Source organism: Mauremys reevesii, linkage group 8 (assembly GCF_016161935.1).
Source record: "Mauremys reevesii isolate NIE-2019 linkage group 8, ASM1616193v1, whole genome shotgun sequence".
NCBI classification, from domain to species: domain Eukaryota; kingdom Metazoa; phylum Chordata; order Testudines; family Geoemydidae; genus Mauremys; species Mauremys reevesii.
Window position 1 is genome coordinate 92,686,537 of NC_052630.1, and position 22,256 is coordinate 92,708,792.

Consider the following 22,256-nt stretch of genomic DNA (forward strand, 5'->3'; position numbering starts at 1 on the left):
TACTGGAAAGTAAGTGAGGCTCATTACTGTCAATAGCAAAACATTACACCCTGGGATAAAACTTTCTGTAATATGGACTTGAAGCAAAATTCTTTAAAAGCACAAAAAAAAAAATATGCACAACTTCTTAGTAACTGAACTTTATTTAGAATCTTTGGAAATAAAACATCTTATTTTACTGATATACATAAACATACTATCAGTAAGTTTCATTTTTTTCCCCCTGCACAGACATAGATAACAATTTTAACAAACCAGAACACTTCGACCCAGACAAGCATAATTGAAATTTAATTCTAGAATTGGTCCTTTAAATACTGTACTTGCCTTCCCCACATGTTCACTGGTTTGTCAAGTAGTTGCAATGCAATTTTTGGCAGTAACATACTCAGCACACAGAAAAAGTGCAAGTTACAAGAAGCAGTAATATTATCTCAAATCTGAACAATGAGAAGTGCAAAATCTCAGTCCATAAATTCTATATTTTTATATCAACCATATGTGCATAAGAGATGACAAATGGCCATGTAAAATTTAATAGAATAATGTTGCAATATTATGCATGTAATGGTTATTTGATCAGAATAGTCATTAGATTTTGGTCATAACCTTGCAACACTGTTTTATCAAGGTGCATCTAAAAGGTTTATCTAGGTGCATTTAGCTTTTGCATACTTGGATGTTCTGGAAACCAAAGGTGGGTAGTTAAAAGTTCTTCAATTCGGTACCTCTGGACGTTTGATGTGCATCTATAAACAAGATTCCACTAACACTTCAGATTAATAAATCAACCAGCACAATGGAAATGAAATCCATTTTAAAACATAAGTCTCTTTCAGGCACTATTTATGGAATACCCATAAAATATTCCAACAAGTTAATGCACTTTGTGATTTGTTATATTTAGAGATAATTTTTAAATGAGATAAGGAAAACAACATTCTTAATGAGAGGGCATCACTTCTTACTACTTACTACTCTAGTAAGTAGTATGCTTACTACTTTATCCCTTTTAACCTCACTTCAATATACTTTTCTTTATACAGTCAGAATAATATCACATTTTAGCTAAAACATACTGAAGAACAGTAATTATAGGATTTTGAAAGAAAGCCTGGTTTCATTTACCGATAGGAAGGTCTCACACACAACTGATAATTAAATCAGCTGCCGATTTCAATACTTGTCCTTTTTTGTATTCACTTTTCCTTGCTGTATCATCATCATCATCAAAAATGAGCCCTCTTAGCCCTACATCATACTGAGGTGCTTTCTGCATGCCACCAGTCTCCACAAAGTTAGAAAGATTAAACTGCACAGACTTGCATTACCACTTATTTGCTTTACAAGTTCACTTGCTAAATCTCTTAGTGGCATTGCACAAAACTAGGTTCTGGCAATCTGAAGCACAGGATACTGGATGAGTGGTAGTTTCTGATAAGTAAAGGTCCCTTTCCCACACCAGCTGACACCATGCAGACTTTTGGAAACTTGCAAAATGGTTCAATCTGCCTTCATTTAGCCCTCAGCGCCAGTGGGAATCACAACTTACTAGCTTTCACATTAGCTGAATTACAGTACCACATTCTGGAGGCAAACTCTGGCCTTCTTAGAAGTCTAACTGTGGACACTAGTACTGCAATTCAGCACAATTACAAATGCATGTACTGAGCATCTTGGTCATTTCAGAACATTTCTTTTTCTGTAAAAAATTAATTAGAACTGAATAAGACATGTTGCTCATGCCGCATCAAGATCTTAAAAGACTGTCAGGGAGATTTTGAAAGACCTGAAAAAACAGGCCCCTCCCCAGTTTTTTTTTTTTTTAAATGTTAAAGGCTGCAAATTGACCCATCACAATAATAATCACTAACTGGCCTGGACCTATCCAGAGAGATAAATATGAAAAGTTAGCATTGACTGTCAAACTTCCTGTGCAGAGCACAAACACTTTCCCAGAGGAGAATCGGATATTTCGTCATTTGGAACAGTGGTAATTTAATTACATTATTAATGTTTTTTGGCATACTTGAAAGGACAGTTAGCATAAGTAAATAATGAGTGAGATGACAAGTCACTTAGCATTTATTTCTCCTCATCAGATGAGATCAGATGATGATCTAAATTCTCTCTTGTGTGTGCGCGTTAATTCCAGTTTCAGCAACTGTAACAGGGATTTCTCATTGGTAGGGATAAACTGATGTTTAACTAAAGTAAAACACATACAGTTCATTAAAGTTTTCTAAGTTAACCTTGTTGAGAGGAAACAGAAGCCACAAGATATTAAAGTAGAAAAATCACTGACCAATAAGCTTCATTTATAAGACTAAATGAAACCATAGATGTACGCTAGCCATACAGGCAATAGGATTAGAATATACTAATCTTATCTGGAATTTGTTTTTCATCTCACTCAGGACTGTACATTATTATAGCAGCTCTACGATGTTTTAAAATAATTGCATTCATCTCCACATGTGCAATGAGATTCATGATAACACTGTTAATGTTACAGATCCTTTCTGGCATTTCAGAATAGCTACAGCTTGCTCATGAGTAACACCTTCCAAAGCTTCTCCATTAACTGCTAAAATCTGATCGCCGCGCTTCAATCTGCCATCATCCGCAGCTGCTCCCTGCAAACAACAAAAATGACCAAACAATTTGATGTGACTAACTTCTAAATTACTTTAAAAAAAATACAGCATGACACTGCTCAACAACATTAATTCTCTTTGTTACCAATTTTAAACCTCAACTCTTTCCTGCAGCCATGACTCAGTATCGTGCTGGCAAATGCTGATGGTATTTGATAGCGGCTTGATGCATGTGGATGGGTGGACATGGGGGATTTGCTGTCCTGTTTGTGTCCTTTTCTGGGACATCTGTTCCTCCTTAAGGAAGGGGTCAAGTCTTTGAAGCAGAAGGAGGGCTGTACTTCCTTTCTTCCTTAGTCTGATGGCTAGAGCCATTGCAATCCTCAGTGGAGGAATCTGGCTGGGAGCTCCTGAACCCCTTCTCCCTTAATGGGGCAGAGTCCTTTGAAGGACAGTGGGACTTTTCTAGGACTTTCTATCTTGTCATGGCTCTCTGCAGGGAGACCCTTCCCACTCAGCACTTCTGAGTCTGAGCCATCCCTTAGGTGGAAGGGTTTAGCAATGCATGGCTGATCTGGAGGATGGTCCCTCCTGGCCCAGGTTTCTTTTCTGGGACAAGGAGGTGGGGCACTGGATGAGGAACCGAGGGCCTTATGTGTGCTGTTAGGGCAGCTGCACAGGGTGGGCACCACAGGGCTTCTGTTTTGCCTCAGAGGCCTGCTCTCCTCCAGCAGCAGCCTTCTAGGGTGAGTGTTCTTTGCCTGCTGGAGAGAGAAACAGCTGAAAGCTGAGAGGTGGCTTGACTCTCATATGAGTGGGAAACGACACCCTCAAAGTTACAGATCCCAATTCTCATTTACACAATGGCCCCGTTAGACACACTCACTTTAAAGCCCCTTTACACTGCCAATAGTAGTCTAGCAGGACCACCATGCAAATGAAAGCCAGGCCTTTACCGTTCTGTGTTCATCTGCTTATTGGGAAGAATCCTAACCCAAGCATCTGAACTGGTACAGAAGATCAAAGAGAAAAGTATTTATAGAAACCTGGAAGCTTTTAGTTTTATTTATTTATTTTTTGCTCAGTGCCAAGGGTGGACTTTATTTTCCCTCAAAAAAAAAAAAATGTAGGTAAAGTTACATAAAACAGAGCAAAACAGTGGGGATGTTCCACTAAAACTACTAAATGTATTGCTGAAGGCATAAGGTTCCCAATGACATAAAAGGCAGGAGGCATTATTATTATTAATAATCATTTGTGTTATTGTGCAGTAGTGATGTCACATCAAGGTTCGTGAATGCATTGATGGCTTTAGGTCAGGAAAATGACACTAAACTCCTGGCCTTGTGCCCAAAGCTTATAAAGGCAGTCTGCTCTCCATCTGGGCTGCATCTGATGGGCCTTGGAGTCAGTATAAAGCAAACCAGTGATTAGAAACATGCCTAGAGAGTCTACGCAAGAGGTTATTTGAAGGTAAAGACAAACAGGCATTCTGAAACGTAAGTACTAGTCCCACAGTCTTTTCTTCTATTGAAGTTTGTGGATTCACTGAAGAGAAAAATCAATTCTAAGTGCCCTGAACACTCTACAAAACCGCTGGCCTGAGATGTTTGTGGAACCCTCCAGATATTTATGCAGCCTTACATCGGTCCCCTACCATTTTCTCTGTTTGGTCTATTTCACTGAGACTGTACTGTAAAAGTGACTTTATGCTAACACATCTTTCTGTTAAGTGCTCCTAATTCAACAGGGCTAGAATTCAGCTGAGCCAGAATTCCAGATCTTGACATCAGTGAGTGATGGGGAAATTAGGGTGCGGATCTGCACTTCATGACTAGTCCCTATTTTTACAACGGGCCAAACCAAGATCTTGGATTCATGCATGCCATATCTTTAGGGAAGTTTGATGCCCGATGCAAATTCTGTGGCTTGGTCCACGTTAACACAGGACCTTAGCTGCAAGAAAGCAAGATTGTCAGGCTGCAGGCAGGAATCCTCCTCTTGAACGAGAGCTGAGCACAGCAGGTAAAACCCCCACCGCCCCTTTCAAAGCTTTTGAAACTACAACTTTGAAAGTTAAAAAAGGAGAGACAGGGGAGGCTGTGGTGGTGCTGAGCACTTCCCAAGTTGGAAACAGGTAAGTTAAAAATTAAGAAAGCCGTAAGGCCTGATTCCCCATCGCCCTGCCCCTTGTGAAGTCATCTACACCAGTGCAAAGTGTGAAACACTACTGTTGTGATATGGTAGCATTTTATACCTAGATTTCACTAGTGTAAGTGACCTCACAACACACAGGGCAATGGAGAATCAGGCTGATAGCATCTTCTCCTTTCACAGAGTCTTTTCTCATCCACGTTGGCCGCAACGTGGACGTGAAGGAGCGTCTGACCACAGAGACCTAAGTTTTACTTCTGGCTTTGCAACTAACTTTGTGACCTTAGCAAGACATTTACCTCCCTGCAACTGTTTCCCAAATGTAAAACGCTACTTATACACTTGTGCACAGCATAGGCGCCGACTCCGACGCACCCACAGAGAAAAATTGGTGGGTGCTCTGCACCAACTGGCAGCTCCCCACCCTACACCCCGCCCCAGCTCACCTCCGCCTCTTCCCCTGCTTCTCCTCCCAGCGCTTGCCGCCATGAACAGCTGTTTTGCAGTAACAAGCTGTGGGAGGGAGGGGGGAGGAGCAGGAACGTGGCGTGCTCAGGGGAGGAGGCGGGGGCGGGGATTTGGGGAAGGAGTCCAATAGGGGCAAGGAGGGGGTGGAGTTGTGGCAGGGACTTTGAGGAAGGGGTTGGAATGGGGGTGGGGCAGGGGCGGGACGGGGCAGGGAAGGGGTGGAGTTGGGGCGGGGCCGGGGATGAGGGGGTGCAAGCACCCACCGGTGCCAGGAAAAGTTGGTGCCTATGGTGCACAGCACTTTGAGACCTACAGATAAATAAAGCCTTATACAGATTATTTTAAAGACATTTCCCAAATACACAGAGTAACATGTATTTGCTCAGATAAGGTCTCTCTTTCCACATGTCAGTATAATAAAATAGCAGCTTTTCCCTCATCCTTGCTAGCTGATAGTGAGCTTTGGGTCCCAGCAGTGATGATCAAATCACACATACCCAGACAATGAGTTTTGGACACAATTCTTTTGCATTAGACTTGTTATCTGTTCCTAATTTTAGGGGTTTTAAAAGATACATGCAAAAAGGAAAAAAAGATACCTTGGCAAATATAGTCTTGACATAAATGGGCAGATCTCCATGGGGACTTCCATATCCCCCTACAATACTAAAACCCAGGCCATCAGCACCTTTCTCCAAAGCAATAATCTTAGGCTGAGGAGCCCTGAAAAAACAATGAATACCACTTAGAAGAACAATATATATCCTGTGAGGGTCTTTCTGTAGAAGGAACACTTTCAAATAGATTCAGACTTTCAAATCGATTCAACTAGATACACCCATTTTCCTTTTAAGATATTTTTCATAATTTCACAAACCATGGCTCTGATCCCACGCTGGAATGCACTAGCATGGACCCGTGAACCCAAGCAGAGTCCCATTGACTTCACTTTGTATAGACTTCCTTTAATAGGACTCAAAAAGAGCACATTATTCCCCAATAGCAGACTGTGATTCAAGAGTAAGGCCCACACAATTGCTATGTGTTTTTAAATAAGATTTGCTCCCTGACAGTCCATCTTCTGCCCCAGTTTAGGAGAAGTGAATTTGCAACATAATTTCATAGCAACACAACATCATCACCTGACTTCAGAGGCAATGTTGTTTAGTGGACAGAACATAAAACTGGAAGTCAGGAACTCCTGAGTGCTAATTTCAGCTCAATCGCAGCTTTATAGCATGGACCAAACGTCACATAGGCCCCAGTTTTGAAAGTTTCTCTGTGCAGGTTCAGAAGTCCACCAACCTGGAGTAACATGCAGTACTGGGCCCATAATCATTCATATCTCAGTTTCCCCATATGAAAAATGGGGTATTCGTCTCTATCTCACCAGTGTTTTGAAGCATTACTAGTTCATGAGCACAAGGTAATTTACAGACGTAACACACTCTGTAAACAGTGGAGCTGAATAAAGAGTTTACAATGAAAAAATTATTTGACGGATTTAGTTTTTCCGCTTGCTTAATATTTGTGAGCAGGAAGCCAGTTTCTTAGATTGATTCACGGTTTGGAAAAATATTCCATTTTTTTTCTGTATCTGACTTTAAAAAAAAAACTTTAGCAAAATATCAAATACTCTCAGTCCATAATCTGAGTTGGTCAAATCAATCTGATTTGTGCTCTTTGACTGGAGAAATGCACAAGCACTCAATGCAAATATTAGCACATGCAAGCTTAAAATAGTTCCCACAACTTCTTAACTTCAAATGAAAACTACCTTTTTTCAAATATCTGTGAGAGTTCAAATTGGCTGGATGTACATTCATGGAAAGAGAACACAAGAGAGGCATGGACAGATCTCATTCATGCAACAATTTGAGATAATATTTGTGATTTTTTTGTTTTTCCACAGCGCTAAGCATTATTATTATTGACAAAAGGAACAATACAATGAAAAAGCTAGTGGAAGACAGAATCCCTTTAATATAAATGAATATCTTCAAGCTCAGCAAAATACATGCACTTTTGGAACATTTATATTAATCCCCCTCCCCCCCTTTTTGGAAAACCTCTTCTTGTTTAATCCCCGAGATGATGAATTATTTTGAATTGAAGTTGTCATAACTCATTTCAAAGAGGAAGCTGTGAAACAGGAGCAGAACCATCATGACAACACATCAACTGGAAAATCTACGGAGATGTGCTTTTTGGAAATCTATCAAAAACAAAAGCATGAAGATTCACACTTGAATTACCAGATGAAGGCAGGTATGGTTCCACTCCTTGCCAGTAGAGGACAATAGTGAGCATTTAAAAGGTGCTGAAAAATTAGTTGAAAAAGAAATGACAAGAGAAGAGAGCAAATACACTGTCCATGCCTGTGAGAGGGAAGGGAAATGTTTGAGTATCCTTTAGGCAGTACTCTGAAGTAGAGTACTCCAACATCAAAGAGTGCATACTTACTCTGGATCTTCAGAATGACAATCAAGAGTAGGGGAGTTAAGATTACATCCAGCAGACATGCTCTCTAATTGGCTAGCTATGGCACTGATATTGGTGTCGGCTACAACCTGAAAGTCAGGATGCGAGAAAATGTCAGTAATGGGTCCGACTGCTAAACAACATCTTTACTTATTACACAACAAATACTGAGTATGTTAAGAAAAATAGCTACTTTTTACAATCAAAACTTGACATAAAATATTTTTAAAATCTTTTAAGTCCTCTATAATTTGAACTCAAATTACATTCAAATCACAGATTCATGAAGAAAATGTAAGAGGACCACCAAATTTTCTGCCAGAATACAGCACAACACTTTTATTCTAATTTAAGGCCAGATTACTCTGGGGCTTCATACTACATTAAGTTTTGTACATGTTCCTGCATTGTGGATGGAGAGAGGCCGGGTTCCAAAGTCAACAGCAGATGAAGGGACCACATCAGGGAAACACAATGGTGCCCCAGAGCTGCTAGGAAGGCCTAAGGGACACAAATGGGGCATCAGAGCTGGTACGAAGCAAAGGCTATCTAACCAAAGGCCCTGATCTTTGGTGAATCCCAGACATACAAGCATCCATGAGGCTGAAACTCCTACTTATCCTGTAGAGCAAAATAACCCTAACCTTCCAAAGTGCCAATCTGTTGGAAGCTACTAAATGGAGATCTCAGTTTTTCTTCTCATTCTCCCACATATCTCTGGGTTTTTTATTTCTCATTGGAGGGAGCAAATCTGGCCCTAATTTTAATCCTTCTGCCCCCACAAATTCTAACATCTCCTTCTCCCTCTGCACCTTATATCTAGGTAATCTTGCCCACAAACTCAAATTCAACTACTATCTCTATGTGGGCCATTCACATATAGTAGTAGAGTAGAGAACAAATAGGGATTTAATACTTTAGATGAAACCAATAACATGAAAGGTGAAATGTAGGGTGAAGCTAAGTTCAAGGATGATTTACTTTCTCAGTGAAACAAATAGAAGTATAGAGGGCTTCAACTCAATCCATTCTTTTGAGTTCTCTATTTATATGCCTTGTCTCCAATAAAGTATTTCCCTTCTCTTCTAGGCACTGTCTGTATTCCTGCAACATATTTTACTCTCTGTGGGCCATGTAAAGGAGCCATGTAAAAATGTGGCGCTCAGAAATGCCTCTCTACATTAGCTAGTAAAGGCTACGCATTAGTGAACAGCTTTCGCTTTTCACTTCCCATGGGTGAACACTCTACAACCATGATTCAGATGACTCCAGGAGACAGCAAACTTGCTTCTCAGCCCCCTGGCCAGGTCAGAGGCAGGTAGCTGGAGTCAGGCAGCTGTGGTGTTCCCCCATCTCTTGCTGCTGCTGGTGCCCGGGGGCTGCAGCTGCTCCTCATCATCCAGCCCCCTTTCACTCCTTGTGCAGCCGATAAGAGCCACCTCGGCAGGTGGAGCTGGCTCCAGGGGTGGCAGAGCCCTCAGGGAGCAGGGGCAGCTCCAGGCACCAGCACGCCAAGCACGTGCCTGGGGCGGCAAGCTACAGGGGGCGCTCTGCCAGTCACCATGAGGGCAGCAGGCAGGTTGCCTTCGGCAGCATGCCTGCAGAGGGTCCGCTGGTCCCACGGCTTCGGCGGACCTCCCACAGGCATCCGCCGAATCCGCGGGACCGGGGACCTCCCACAGGCAAGCCGCCGAAGGCAGCCTGCCTGCCGTGCTTGGGGCGGTTCCCCTCCCAGAACACAGCCCCTAGCTATCCCTTGCCTGCACCCTGAGCCCCTCCCAACTGCCTGCACACAGCTCCTAGCTACCCCCTGCCTGCACTCGGAGAGGTTTTCAGACTTTCTGAGCTGACCCTCCCCCCAGTGGCCAAAGCCTGGAACCCTGCAGGGCTAAAATCCCAAGCCCTCCTTGTCTGGCAGCTGAAGCCCAGAGCCCAGAGCCGCGAAGCTCCCCACCCACTGGACCCTGGAGTTGTTAATAGTACGGTGGTGATGGTGTGAGGGGGCTCAGGAAAAAAGGAAAAAAAAAAAAAGGTTGAGGACCTCTGTCCTAACCCATCAACCTAAAACTCTAGTTGTGTTTGGTATAAATTATTACATCTCAATTCAATATATTAGTGTGTAGGACTGATTAGTAAAATCATCAAGCAAAAACCAGAATGCCACAGTTTTAATGCGAGTTTCATGTTCTAGGTTTCAGGCTCATAAGGCACCCCCTTTGGGGTAATCAGGACAACAGCAGAATTGCACATAGTTCAGAAGACAGAAGTTGCTGTAAACAAATTTATTCCGATATTCCAGTAGGGGGGAAAGTTGTCGTATTTCCTTGTTAAATAAAGCCCAATGCCAAAATAAATCTATATTCACAAATCTGTGGCAGTAAGAATGTATCAGAGTTCAACAACCTTGTAAAAAGCTTCTTATCTCACTACTACACCTGCAGAAAGCAGATTAATTTAAACTGAAGCATCAAAACAGCCGGAAGGGATGATTGTTCCCCAGAGAACCTAATCTTCCATTTGCAAACTCCTTTAACACCCTTCCCAGGGCATCCCGATAATAAGCCTTTCCACCCCAGCGAACACAATTATCTGACCTTTCAGTGCAGTTTGCCATGAGGTGGTCTAACTTGATAATAAATACAATTACTTAATGACATGTCAGTCATGATTATCAGACTGATAGAACTATTCCACTTATATTGTTTTAATAAAAAAGTAATGAAAAGTACCAATACATAGCATTCATATAATCATTTCCTGTTCATCATACTTACAGCCACCACTAATATACCTGAATACTTTGTTTACCTGTCTAATTGTATTATAAAAAATAACTTCTTAGCTTCCCAAACGCAATTTTGTTAATTGTGGAAAAGGACTGCATTGTATTGAGAATAAAAACACAAAATGTGTAAGAGAAATTAAGCAAATTCTAAGCTATCTAGCAATTGTGAATGTGAGAGAAAAAACCCTCAGCTTCTATATACAAGGACCGTTTTTTCTTTTTAAACATGAATGTTTGACAATATGATTCATTAGAAATATTAATCTTTAAAAATACATAACGAGTTAATATTTTTTGCACTCCATCTAACATCAGTAACATTTGGTCTTAAATCATTCTTCTTCATATTCTACCTTGTGAACTGAGTGGATATCAAAATAACAGTGCTGACTGGCCGCAACAATGTGATAAACAACCATTTAACAGGCAAGATCCGCAGCTGGTGTAAATCCACGAAGCTCCAACTCATTTCAGCTGCAAAACTGGCTCAGCAGCTACCAAGAACAAATATAAAAGAGAAGAAGCTAGTCTAAAACTGCGTTCAGGATTATTCAGTTTCTTCCTAGTGTTTTGATGTTTATGTTAACTTTGTGGAACAAAATAAGAAGTGAAATATCGATTAAGATTTGCTTTGCCAAAATATTAATAATATATTTTAGAGGTTTTTTTTAAAAAAACTTTTGGTTTCTAATTTGTATAGTAATTTAACGCATCAGCACTATTTTGAACCGCCTCCTTGGCGTGTAGTTTTCCCATTTCTTTGTGTAAAGATTAATCTGGGATGGTTTGGTTTTTTTTATCCCAGTAAAAAAAAAACAAAAAAAAAAACACACGACCAGTAGTGAGTATAATAGTGGGGAACAGTTAAACTGCTAAATGGCAGCATCTTTCCACCCGTTTACAAACACTTAAGCAAACAATTACACTTTCCTTTCAGTTTCAAGGTTGAGTATTTAGCCTTATATCTACCACAACTGGAGTAAATTGCTTTAGATCCATTGAGTTCAATGGAGTTACTCTGATTTATACTATCTGAGGATCTGAGCCAACAGATTAATTGGATGTCGCTGCACTATTTATCACAAGCTCTTTCTTTTTGAAATTTTCTTTGTAGATTTTTGTATCCGGTATTTGTCTCTTAGCAGGTTCAAGTTGTGTATACTGGAGAAACAGAAGAGGGCTGCTGTAATCAAAAATAAAAACTACACATTCTTCAATAGTATTTTTTTCCTCCCAAGGTTACTCTTAATTGCCACATTTATCAGCGGTGTACTTAAGTACTGTAGTTTGGTTGATAATCAGTCCTACACACTAATATATTGAATTGAGATGTAATAATTTATACCAAACATAACTAGAGTTTTAGGTTGTTTTTTTTTCACTTCCACGAACAAAGAAATTAATACTTTGGACAGCTCAGTCCCAGTCTAGCAGCACAAGGAAAGGAGCCATTCCATGTTTGTAACTACCTTACTTTTAAAAAAAAGCGTTGGAAGCTAAAAGCTTTGTTGCTTTATCATGTGTAGCAACAAGTCATTTTGTTCCCCGTTATGCTTTTTTATAATCATACTCACAGTCTGTATGGGTGGCAATAAAGAATTTTTGAATGAAAATAATAATTTATTGCTTTCTTCCTGTATAATTCACATCAAGAAGCACCCCACTGCGCTGTGATGTCTTGTGCCAGTGATGCTTAGTCTTTTTTGAACACCACTTATCTACCCTCACGCAGCTGCATGTTCAATTTATCACCATACCTGCAGGATAATGCTCCCATAAGCATTCTTTAGTAGATTAACAGCATCAGCGTGAGACAGCCCATCCAAAGGTTGCCCATTAATACTGACAATCCGATCTCCAACCTAAAAGTACAACAGTAATGGAAAATTACTAGCATTAAGGAAAATTAAATTTAAGGATGCTTAAAATTCCTTATGAACTTGGCACTGCAGACTCATGCTTCTCATATACAGTACGCCTTTTGTGAGGATTCTGTATTTCCACTGATCATTCAGCATTCTTCAGAGTAAGGATAATGCACATTTCTTAAAAATAACAGCCCAGATAAACAAAGAGAGGGCATAGTCTATTGATTACATTTGCAAGTAAGGAGAATGACATTAGCAACCAACCATTTTCATTCCATGTGGAAAGGCCACATGCATGTCCACATACACGGATAAGGAGAGGGGTGCAGGTGTGTGTTTTAACTGTAATGAAAGCAGACGCTATCCATATTAATTTATAAATGAGTAAATATATAAGCTTTGGAGTCTACTAAAAAACGTATGCTACTGATATACCGGGCCCTAGCACCCTTGCAGAGTTCTGTTAAGCACAGGTCTATGCTAGTGGATCTCATTGTAGGATCAGAGCCATGGCTTTCCTGTGCACATTATGTATATTCTTCTTTCAAGTAGGTTGTGACATTACAGTCTACCTGATTTTATAAAAATATGCTAATGAGTGAATATAATGTAACTGGAATATGCTTCATGCAAAAGGTCTCTTGTAAGGTATCATTGCAAAGCTTATAATCTACTGAGTGTGATCATCCTTTTTGTATAAAGGTAACGCTATTGTATCTAAAACTAGAAATATGAACTATAACTCTGAGGGCCTATTGTAATTATGCAAAGTGGTTTGGACTATTGACTCCCATTAGCCAGGACAATTGACTGAATGGCTCTGTTTGCAGGCAGGCCTTCTTGTGAGTCAGGCTGGGAGGAATGAAGGCTTGGGGTCTTACAGTGACATGTGATCAGGGCTGGCTCCAGGGGTTTTGCTGCCCCAAGCAGCCCCCCCCCCCCCCCCCACAAAAGCCGTGATTGCGATCTGCGGCAATTCAGTGGGAGGTCCTTCGCTCCGAGCGGGAGTGAGGAACCCTCCGCTGAATTGCCGCCGAATACCTGAAAGTGCCGCCCCGCTCCGGAGAGGCCGCCCCAAGCACCTGCTTGATAAGCTGGTGCCTGGAGCCGGCCCTGCATGTGATCATGTCACCTGAACTGGAATCCATCTTTAACCTGGTGCTTTCCCAGTGAGGAGGAGTGGGAACCCAGAGGGACAAAGGATTCCCGCCTTATGCAAAAGATATATCAATGGGTGGAACAGTACAGAGTGGGAGCCATCACGAAGAATCCCCCTAGCTACCACCTGAGCTGGAACAAGAGCTGTACCAGGGGAAAGAATTGTGCCCAGGCCTGGAAGGTGTCCAGTCTGAGGAAAAAACTTACTGAAGCATCTCTGAGGGTGAGATTATCTGTATTGAGTTGGATTAGACACAGATTTGCGTGTTTTATTTTATTTTGCTTTGTGACTTACTTTGTTCTGTCTGTTACTACTTGGAACCACTTAAATCCTACTTTCTGTATTTAATAAAATCACTTTTTACTTATTAGTTAACTCAGAGTATGTGTTAATACCTGGGTGGGCAAACAGCTGTGCATACCTCTCTATCAGTGTTACGGAGGGCGAACAATTTATGAGTTTACCCTGTATAAGCTTTATACAGGGTAAAACGGATTTTTTTGGGTTTAGACCCCACTGGGAGTTGGGCATCTGTGGATTAAAGACAGGAACACTTCTGTTAGCTGCTTTCAGGTAAACCTGCACCTTTGGGGCAAGCGATTCAGACCCTGGGTCTTTGTTGGAGCAGACGGGAGTGTCTGGCTCAGCAAGACAGGGTGCTGGAGTCCTGAGCTGGCAGGGAAAGCAGGAGCAAAGGTAGTCTTGGCACATTGGGTGGCAGCTCCCAGGGGGGTTCTGTGATCTAATCCGTCACATAAGTAATTTCCATAGATTATGATTCATATCTTCTAAGGCCAGAAAGGGTCCTTGGATATATCTACACTGCAATTTAAAACCCACAGCTGGCCTGTGTCAGCTGACTCAGGCTTGCAGTGCTCAGGCTAACAGACTGTTCAATTTCAGTGTAGATGTTCAGGCTTGGGCTGGAGCTTGCTCTCTGGGACCCCACAAGTGGGGAGGGTCCCAGAGCCCAGGTTCCAGCCTGAGCCCAAATGTCAACGCTGCAATTAAACAGCCCCTTAACCCAAGCCCACGCAAGTGGACACGGGCCAGCCACAGGTATTTAGCTGCAGTGTAGACATGTCACTGTGATCATTACTCCTTGGGGAATTCTGCACCACTGCATATGTGCAGAATTTATTTTTCCTGTGCATAAAATATATTTCCTCCCCAGAAGTGCTGCAGTTCTGCCTTTCACACACCAGAGGCCGCTGCCACAGCAGCCGGCTGTGTTCATCACACCACCCTGCCTGTGGAGCCAGTTTAGGAGGCACAGGATATGTGTGTGTGTGTGTGTGCGGGGGGAAACAGAGAGTGGGGTGGCTCACAGACTGATGTTCAGGAGAGCTAGTCGGGGGGGACGACAGACTGGGTGGGGGCACAGGAGCTAGTGGAGTGACAGCATTGAGCCAGGAGCTGAAGGGGGGGGGGAGAAGAGGGGCTGCAGGGCCACATGGGGATGTGGAGGATAGAGGGCTGCAGGGCCAGATGGGGACGAGGGGGTAAAGGGGTGCAGGGGCACACAGGGATGGGGGGTGCAGGGGCAGATGTGCCTGACTGAATGAATGAGATAGGCAAGAGGGTCAGTCAGGGTCTGCATTGGGGAGGCTCCCCAACTCCCTAACAATTTTCCCCCTCCCCCAAACCTGTTTCCTACTTCTCCCACTCACATCCAGCAACCCTGGTTCATTCCTGGGCTCCTTCCCTCTCCCTCAGCTCCTCCATTACCCCTGATTTCCCCAAGCCTTTATACTGCTTCTAAGGGGTACAGTAAATATGTTTCTGTATTGTAGTTTAAATGAATTACTCAAAGTTCTGTATTAAGTTGCATAGTAAGGAATCTATTTGTCAAAAAAAAAAATCCTGAATTTTATTTTTTTTGGTCTATATTATTACAGATATACTTGCTGACAGATATTTTGGAAAAAAAACCCAAATAATTGAAACTGGCATGATTATATTATGTTATTTTGACAAATAAAATATGAAGAATGTTGCAGAATTTTAAAATACTGTGCGCAGAATTTTTAAATTTTTCATGCAGAATTCCTCTAGGAATAGATCATCTAGTTGGCCCTCCTGTATAGCAATAATGTAGGATTTCCTGGAAATAGTTATTTCAACTAGTGTATATCGTTTAGAAAAACATTCAGTCTTGATTTAAGAACTGCAAATGATGGAGAATCCACCACAACTTTGATAAGTTGTTCCAATGGTTAGTTACGCTTCACTGTTAAAAATTTACATCTTATTTCCAGTCTGAATTAGTCTAGCTTCAACTTCCAGCTATTGGATCTTGTCATATTTTTGTTTGCTAGATTGAAGAGCCCATTATCTAATTTTTGTTCCTCACATAGGAACTTATAGACTGCAATCATTTTAATAATAATAGTTATCCTGAAAGTCTATCCAGTAATTGTGGGATGTTCAACACAATAGTTCATCAAAAACAAACATAATGGCAACAGTCTTTTGAATTTAAAGTGTAATTTTATTTTATTCTGGCACCTGAAAAAGTCGGTTTCAATTTAAAATCAGTTATGTGTTGCCAGAGTTTGTTTTGTATAAGATCTAAGGGGTGCCCCAACTGTTGTCCACGGACCACCTATGGCCTGTGAAGCAACTGCCTCTGATCCTTGAAGAGCTAGGGTGACCAGACAGCAAATGTTAAAAACTGGGACAGGGGATTGGGGGGGGGGGTAATAGGAGCCTATATAAGAAAAAGACCCAAAAATCAGGACTGTCCCTATAAAATCGGGACATCTGGTCACCCTAAGCAGAGCTGACAGGTCATGTAGTGCTGACTTTCCCCTCTGTTCCCAGCTACTGGACTGCATTAAGAGACTGTTGCAAATACATTTAAATACTTCCTGAATGTTACATTTTCACATAGACAATCAATATAATTGTCACAGGGATGTACTGCACTCAGCAGCAGCAGACAGAGGCCATCTCTGACCATGAATGGGAAGGAAGAAGGTCTAGGAGACAAGGTGCCTATCCAGGAGTGATCCACACTTACGAATGTTTGAGAGCTCCTTTTCTAAACGAGCACAAGATGAAATAGTGAATACTAGAGGAGGTGATATATATTCCCCCTTCCACTTACTTTGAGCCTTTGGGTACGTGCTGCTACTCCACTGGCTTGAATCATGGCGATAAAGATTGGAACATCTCCTAATGGGCTTCCCTTCCCTCCTGCTATACTTATACCAAGGGGATCATTTGGTCCCTAAAAGGAAGAAACATATAACAATTCACAGTGTAACAATGTATAGTTGTGTGTGTGTCAATATATATTCCCCATCTGCACTCAGTGATTCAAGACAACAGTTCTGTTAGGCGACAGCCTAGTCCTTTACACATGACTATGGGGCTTACTATACACTTACTATAAGCAGTCACATTGTACAGAGAACTATGCCTGATAGCAAGTGTTTGAAGGATAGGGCCCCAAGCCTGTAAAAGAAACTGAGATACCCAGGAAGATTGGACATATTTAATTCAGTAACACCACCTCACATATATAGCTATAATCAAAACCATAAAGTGCCAACACCAATTAAATAATAATGCAGTTTTGCATGCCACAAAGTAGTGAAAAATTAACAGCTTTCATTGGAAACAACATCTTTCAGAAAATAACTCACTGACCCTCATTATCTCCACAGTCCTCAGGTCCATATCTGCTCCTACTAAAAAGGAAACAAACAATTAGCTTCTGTAATTAAGAGATAATATAATTAAGAGATAACACTGTCAGGTGACAATGATCTCTGGCTGACTAGCCAAAGTTATCGCTGAGCAGAAGCAGAGCCCTTTCGGGCGCTGATCATGTGACAAGGACAGGATTTCTGTTTCACCAAGTGATAAACATGGATACAATCACTCTGTTTGATAGATGCCATTGTGACATCCACTGTACGCAGCAGTTGCTCACATAATCTATTGAATAGCAGTGTTTTGTTGGCCTAGGGAATATAGACCTATTGTGTGTTGCACTCAATTAAAGATCAGCTTATTATTCATAAATCACAGTGTCCCGCACCACAAAGGGTACTGTATATGTCTGGTTTGTGCCTGCTAAAGTCTATTGATTTCCTTTTCTAATTTGTGCTGTATTAGTAAATAATAGACATCCAGTTAATCAGTCTGGCTGGCACAGATTCCTCGTGCCACAATTAGCTACAGCGCCAGCTCAAAATCACTAAAATTATATGAAAGAATTGGAGATGGTCTAGAAGCAAAAAATATGAAACTGGAGCTAAACGGCCTCAACGTTTGACTATTCAGATCCAGGGTTTTGACGGGTAAGCAGGGGTGGCTCCAGGCCCCAGCACGCCAAGCGTGTGCTTGGGGCGGCATGCCGCGGGGGGCGCTCTGTCGGTCGCCGGGAGGGCGGCAGGCAGGGTGCCTTTGGCGGCATGCCTGCGGAGGGTCCACCGGAGCCGCGGGACCAGAGGACCCTCCGCAGGCACGCCTGCAGGAGGTCCACCGGAGCCGCGGGACTGGCGAGCGGCAGAGCACCCCCCGCAGCATGACGCCATGCTTGGGGCGGTGAAATGTCTAGAGCCGCCCCTGCGGGTAAGTCTCTAGAAAGGATCTCTCAGTAACTGTGTTGGCTTTAATTAAAATATGTCAGATGTGTTTCTGAAGATTAATGGTATCAGTCTCTTGCAAGAGTTAATGATTTTGATTAATATATAGAAGCAATTTTGTCTACAGATTATATCTATATTCTATTGCACACAGTACAGAATGGTACGATGGGGTATAAAGGTTCTCTCAGCCTGAGTTTGGGATGGGCACACTGCTAATGAGTTGCAAAACTGGAAGTGAATTATGGAAGGCATGGCAAAGAAATGGCAAGATTTCAGGCCCTCTCAGGGATAGAAGTGAGTGTTATTAACATAGGAAAGAATCTTGCCTATTCTGGGCCTCAGGTAAGGGAAACTGGGAAGGGGAGAGGGAAGTCTATATTTAGAGAAGAAGGAAACATTTCTCTGGAAATTTACTTAAAAATAATGGCATTTGCTAGAAGCTGCTCAGGGGGTTGGGAATGTCAGAATAAATCTTGTGGGAGATGGATAAGGAAACCAGATTCAGCTAATACAGGACTTTATTTTTAAACTAGCATAACAGAGGTTCATGTCTCTGAGGAATAACACACACAGTGATTTTGGCATCTCTCTCTAGTTTGTACCTGAATTTCTCTGAGATGCATCTGCTGACAGCTTCTTGGTACTGACAAAGTTCTGTAAGGTAGTGATGACTGGAGCCAGTGCAGGATGAAAGTGACTATGCATGTTGTGTTGGTTCACCTGAAAATAAAGATAAAACCAGTAATTGTGGGGCAAAGCAAATGCTATATCCCCAGGTTTGTTCTTCTGGAAGTGAGGGCCCATCTGTGCCAAAGAAGTGAAACTAGAGATAGGTTCAGGGGTTTTCAGACTGGAGCGTTCCTGCCCCTACGGGGCTTCCGCACTGGAAACTCAGGCATCTACTTCACATTCCTCTCCGAAGTGGTCTATCATCCCTGGTCAGACACACAATACTGGTCTTAGTCATAAAGGGCCAGATTACACTTCTTAGATACACCTACGGTGGGGACCACCCACGCGCTGATCTGCTCCTGGCCCCATGGAAGTAGGGATCAGACACCTCCATGGCACACTTCCATTTGTCTCTGGGACTGCGTGTAAGGATGGATGAGAGAAATGGTGCATTTTCCATTGGCAGCCTGTGGGGATTCTACAGGTGGGTTAGTACAGCCAGAGGGGACACCGGTTTTGATACCAAGCCTCTTTTGTGCTGGTGAATCCCCCTTTAAAGAGTGTTCCAATGGCTGCTGCAGGTAGGAAAAGCAACACACTCCTGCTGCCAGGCAGCTATAGAAGGCTATAGCCCAGGGGTGGCCACACTTACTGACCCTCTGAGCCGCATACAAACAATCTTCAGAAGTTCAAGAGCCAGGCGCACCTGCCGGGGCACAGGGCTTCAGCTCCACAGGGCATGTCTGCTGGTGAAACAGAGGCCCTGAGCTCCCCGCCCCGCAAAGTCTGGTAGGTGGAGAATGGGGAGAGAAGAGGTGTGGGGGGCTCCGCAAGCTGCACTTCAATTGTAAAAGAGCTGCATGCGGCTCACAAGCCGCGGTTTGGCCACCCCTGCTCTAGCCACCGCAGAGGCTTCTGGGTGTACGACCCTGTGCCCTTCTGCAGATCCCTGAGAGTCAGAGATCTCGGGAGATCCATGAATTCTGGTGGCCAGATGCGACTACCTCTGTAGTGGAACAGGTTACATTTTGCTCCCACTCCACTGAAGGAATTTGGACAAAAATCTGTGGATTTTCATGGAATTTCCCTGCCTCGGGATTCTGCCAGAGGATTTTCTGTGGAAGGGATGGATTATGGGGCTCGTGTCTGGGGACTACACATAGAGTGCTCAGCTTCCATGTTGAGCAAAAAGTTTCTAGCTCCGAGCCTTGCAAAGACAGCCTTGAAAATGCAAATATATATAGTCTGAATTAGGGATGTAGGGAACAGCTGCAGGGCTCTAACTTCTGCAGCAGGACACTGTGGGGTGGTGGGGACCAAAACCTCCTCTCTTCCCACAGACACTTTTTTCACGGTAGGAGTGAATGACGTTTGGATTGTATCCCACGAATCGTCTTGTTGAACTTGCCCAAAATTCTCAGTCTGGCCTGTGCACAAGTGGTTTGGGGCAGGAATCATATATGCTTTCAGATGGGTGAGGAGTTATTTTGTGGGCCCATCTAAACTCTTAAACCTCATCAAACACCAATCACAGCTTCGCTTCCCTTGGACAACCTGGTGAGGGATTTGTTAGTGTGACTGAGTCGGGCCAGATGGCTACAGAAGAGTGCTAGAAGGCAGATATATTAGCCTCAGATTAAGCAGGTCCCTTTTCCCTGGGTAAGGTAACAGGGGCGGTTCCAGAACAATCAGGAACTTGCTGGAACCAATTAAGGCAGGCAGGCTAATCAGGACACCTGGAACCAATTAAGAAGCTGCTAGAATCCGTTAAGCCAGGCTAATCAGGGCACCTGGTTTAAAAAAGGACCTCGCTTCAGTCAGAGAGGGGCATGCAAGGAGCTGAGAGTGGGAGGGCGTGCTGCTGGAGGAGAGAGTACAAATGCTATCTGGCATCAGGAGGAAGGTCCTGTGGTGAGGATAAAGAAGGTGTTGGGAGGAGGCCATGGGGAAGTAGCCCAGGGAGTTGTAGCTGTCACACAGGTGTTACATGAAACACTGTAGACAGCTGTGATCCACAGGGCCCTGGGCTGGAACCTGGAATAGAGGGCGGGCCCAGGCTCCCCCCATCCCCCCAACTCCCTATTGGATACAAGAGGAATTGACCTGGACTGTGGGTCCCACCAGAGGGGAAGGTCCCTGGCCTGTCCCCAGACCCACTAGGTGGATCAGCAGAGACTGTGGGGATGGTTCTCCTCCCTTTCCCCTTTCCTTCCTTTGCTGGCCGGTGATGAGGTTAGCTGAGCGAACAGCAGGTTTGAGCCACTAGCAAAAGTGGCCAAACTGAGGGCTGCTGTCAATCTCCGAGGCGAGCAAATCTGCGAATAAGCGCAGGACCCACCAAGGCAGAGGAGGAACTTTGTCACATTAGCTAAGGATAGGATAAATCCACCCCAAGACCTGGATTTGTATGCAGCGAGGGAGACGGTATTTTCTATGCTTCTTCAGCCTCATATCATTCCTGCTACTGCCACTGGCTTTAATGAGTAACTCTCTAATCCATGGGACAGCCCTACTACCCGAGAGACGTGTGTGTGTGTGTGTGTGTGATATTAAAGAATTAGACAGTGAAAGCAGAAAGGAACGGCAAGTGGGATGGGCCAATAGGATTAAAGTTGAGTTTGGTGATGGTAGTGAGAAGCAGAGGATCCTAAATGGATACTTTTATTTTGAGTACAGGTCCAATCCCTAGGTATAGAAAAGGAGAGAACAAGATAGAAAAGTAAGTGGGACAAAGGGCAAACTTGTTGTTTGGATAACTAGAACTAGGTGAGTGACAAGCCATTTAATGTACTATTCATTTCGATCCAAATCTAGGAACAGAGGGGTTCCAATTCGTCTGGATATTTTCCACAACTTTTCATCCATCCCTACTTGAATCCCAGCGGCCAAGCTGCAGCCATGCATGCTTTGTGCCGAAGAAACATTTCTAGTCAAATAGATTTTCAAGCCACAAAGTGCTAATAAAATTTCTGGGGAATCAGGATTAGTGTTTCTTAGAGTGTATGGAGAACTCATTAGCACAAGCTCTCTGCTCTCTGGAGAGCTCCATGGACTAGTCCGGAATAAAGCTCAGAAATAAATGCATGTAGGCCAGACAAGTTTCTGTTGAATAGTTCAGAGTGAGGCAAATCTTAGATATGCCGTACAAACAAGGCACATGTGCTTATGCAGTGAGAAGGGGATGTATACTGCAGAGTACCATTAAATGGAAACAAAAAAGAGTGATAAATGGATTGTCACAAAATCTGTATTTACCTATGGAATTACATTAATTGCGGTGTAGTTTTATAAAGCTACAATAACACCTGAAAATCTTTTCTTTACAGTACCACAATTTATAGTAACTTAAGTACTGTTTGCCCAATCACCAAATTTAAATGTTTGGACTATTGGGCTAATGTAGAACATTTTAAAAATGTTGATCCACACAGCGCTTACAAAGTTACAGCTTCAACTGATATATGTTAACAT

General features: G+C 42.8%; 1 protein-coding gene across 10 annotated transcripts in view; it reads right to left on the bottom strand.

The window, feature by feature from the left end:
- Window positions 1–187: 187 nt before the first annotated feature.
- The window catches only part of PATJ (PATJ crumbs cell polarity complex component), a 207,016-nt gene continuing 184,947 nt past the window's right edge, over window positions 188–22,256 (bottom strand). For 4 of the 10 annotated variants that reach the window (XM_039485474.1, XM_039485477.1, XM_039485473.1 and 1 more), the window contains 7 exons: window positions 18,716–18,833; window positions 17,167–17,207; window positions 16,622–16,744; window positions 12,243–12,347; window positions 7,683–7,789; window positions 5,819–5,942; window positions 188–2,636 (listed from right to left, as the gene is read on the bottom strand). In XM_039485474.1, the coding sequence (XP_039341408.1) occupies window positions 2,490–2,636; window positions 5,819–5,942; window positions 7,683–7,789; window positions 12,243–12,347; window positions 16,622–16,744; window positions 17,167–17,207; window positions 18,716–18,833 (765 nt within the window). In that variant the 3' untranslated portion in view covers window positions 188–2,489. The other 6 variants (XM_039485476.1, XM_039485484.1, XM_039485483.1 and 3 more) reach the window with 5 other exon arrangements.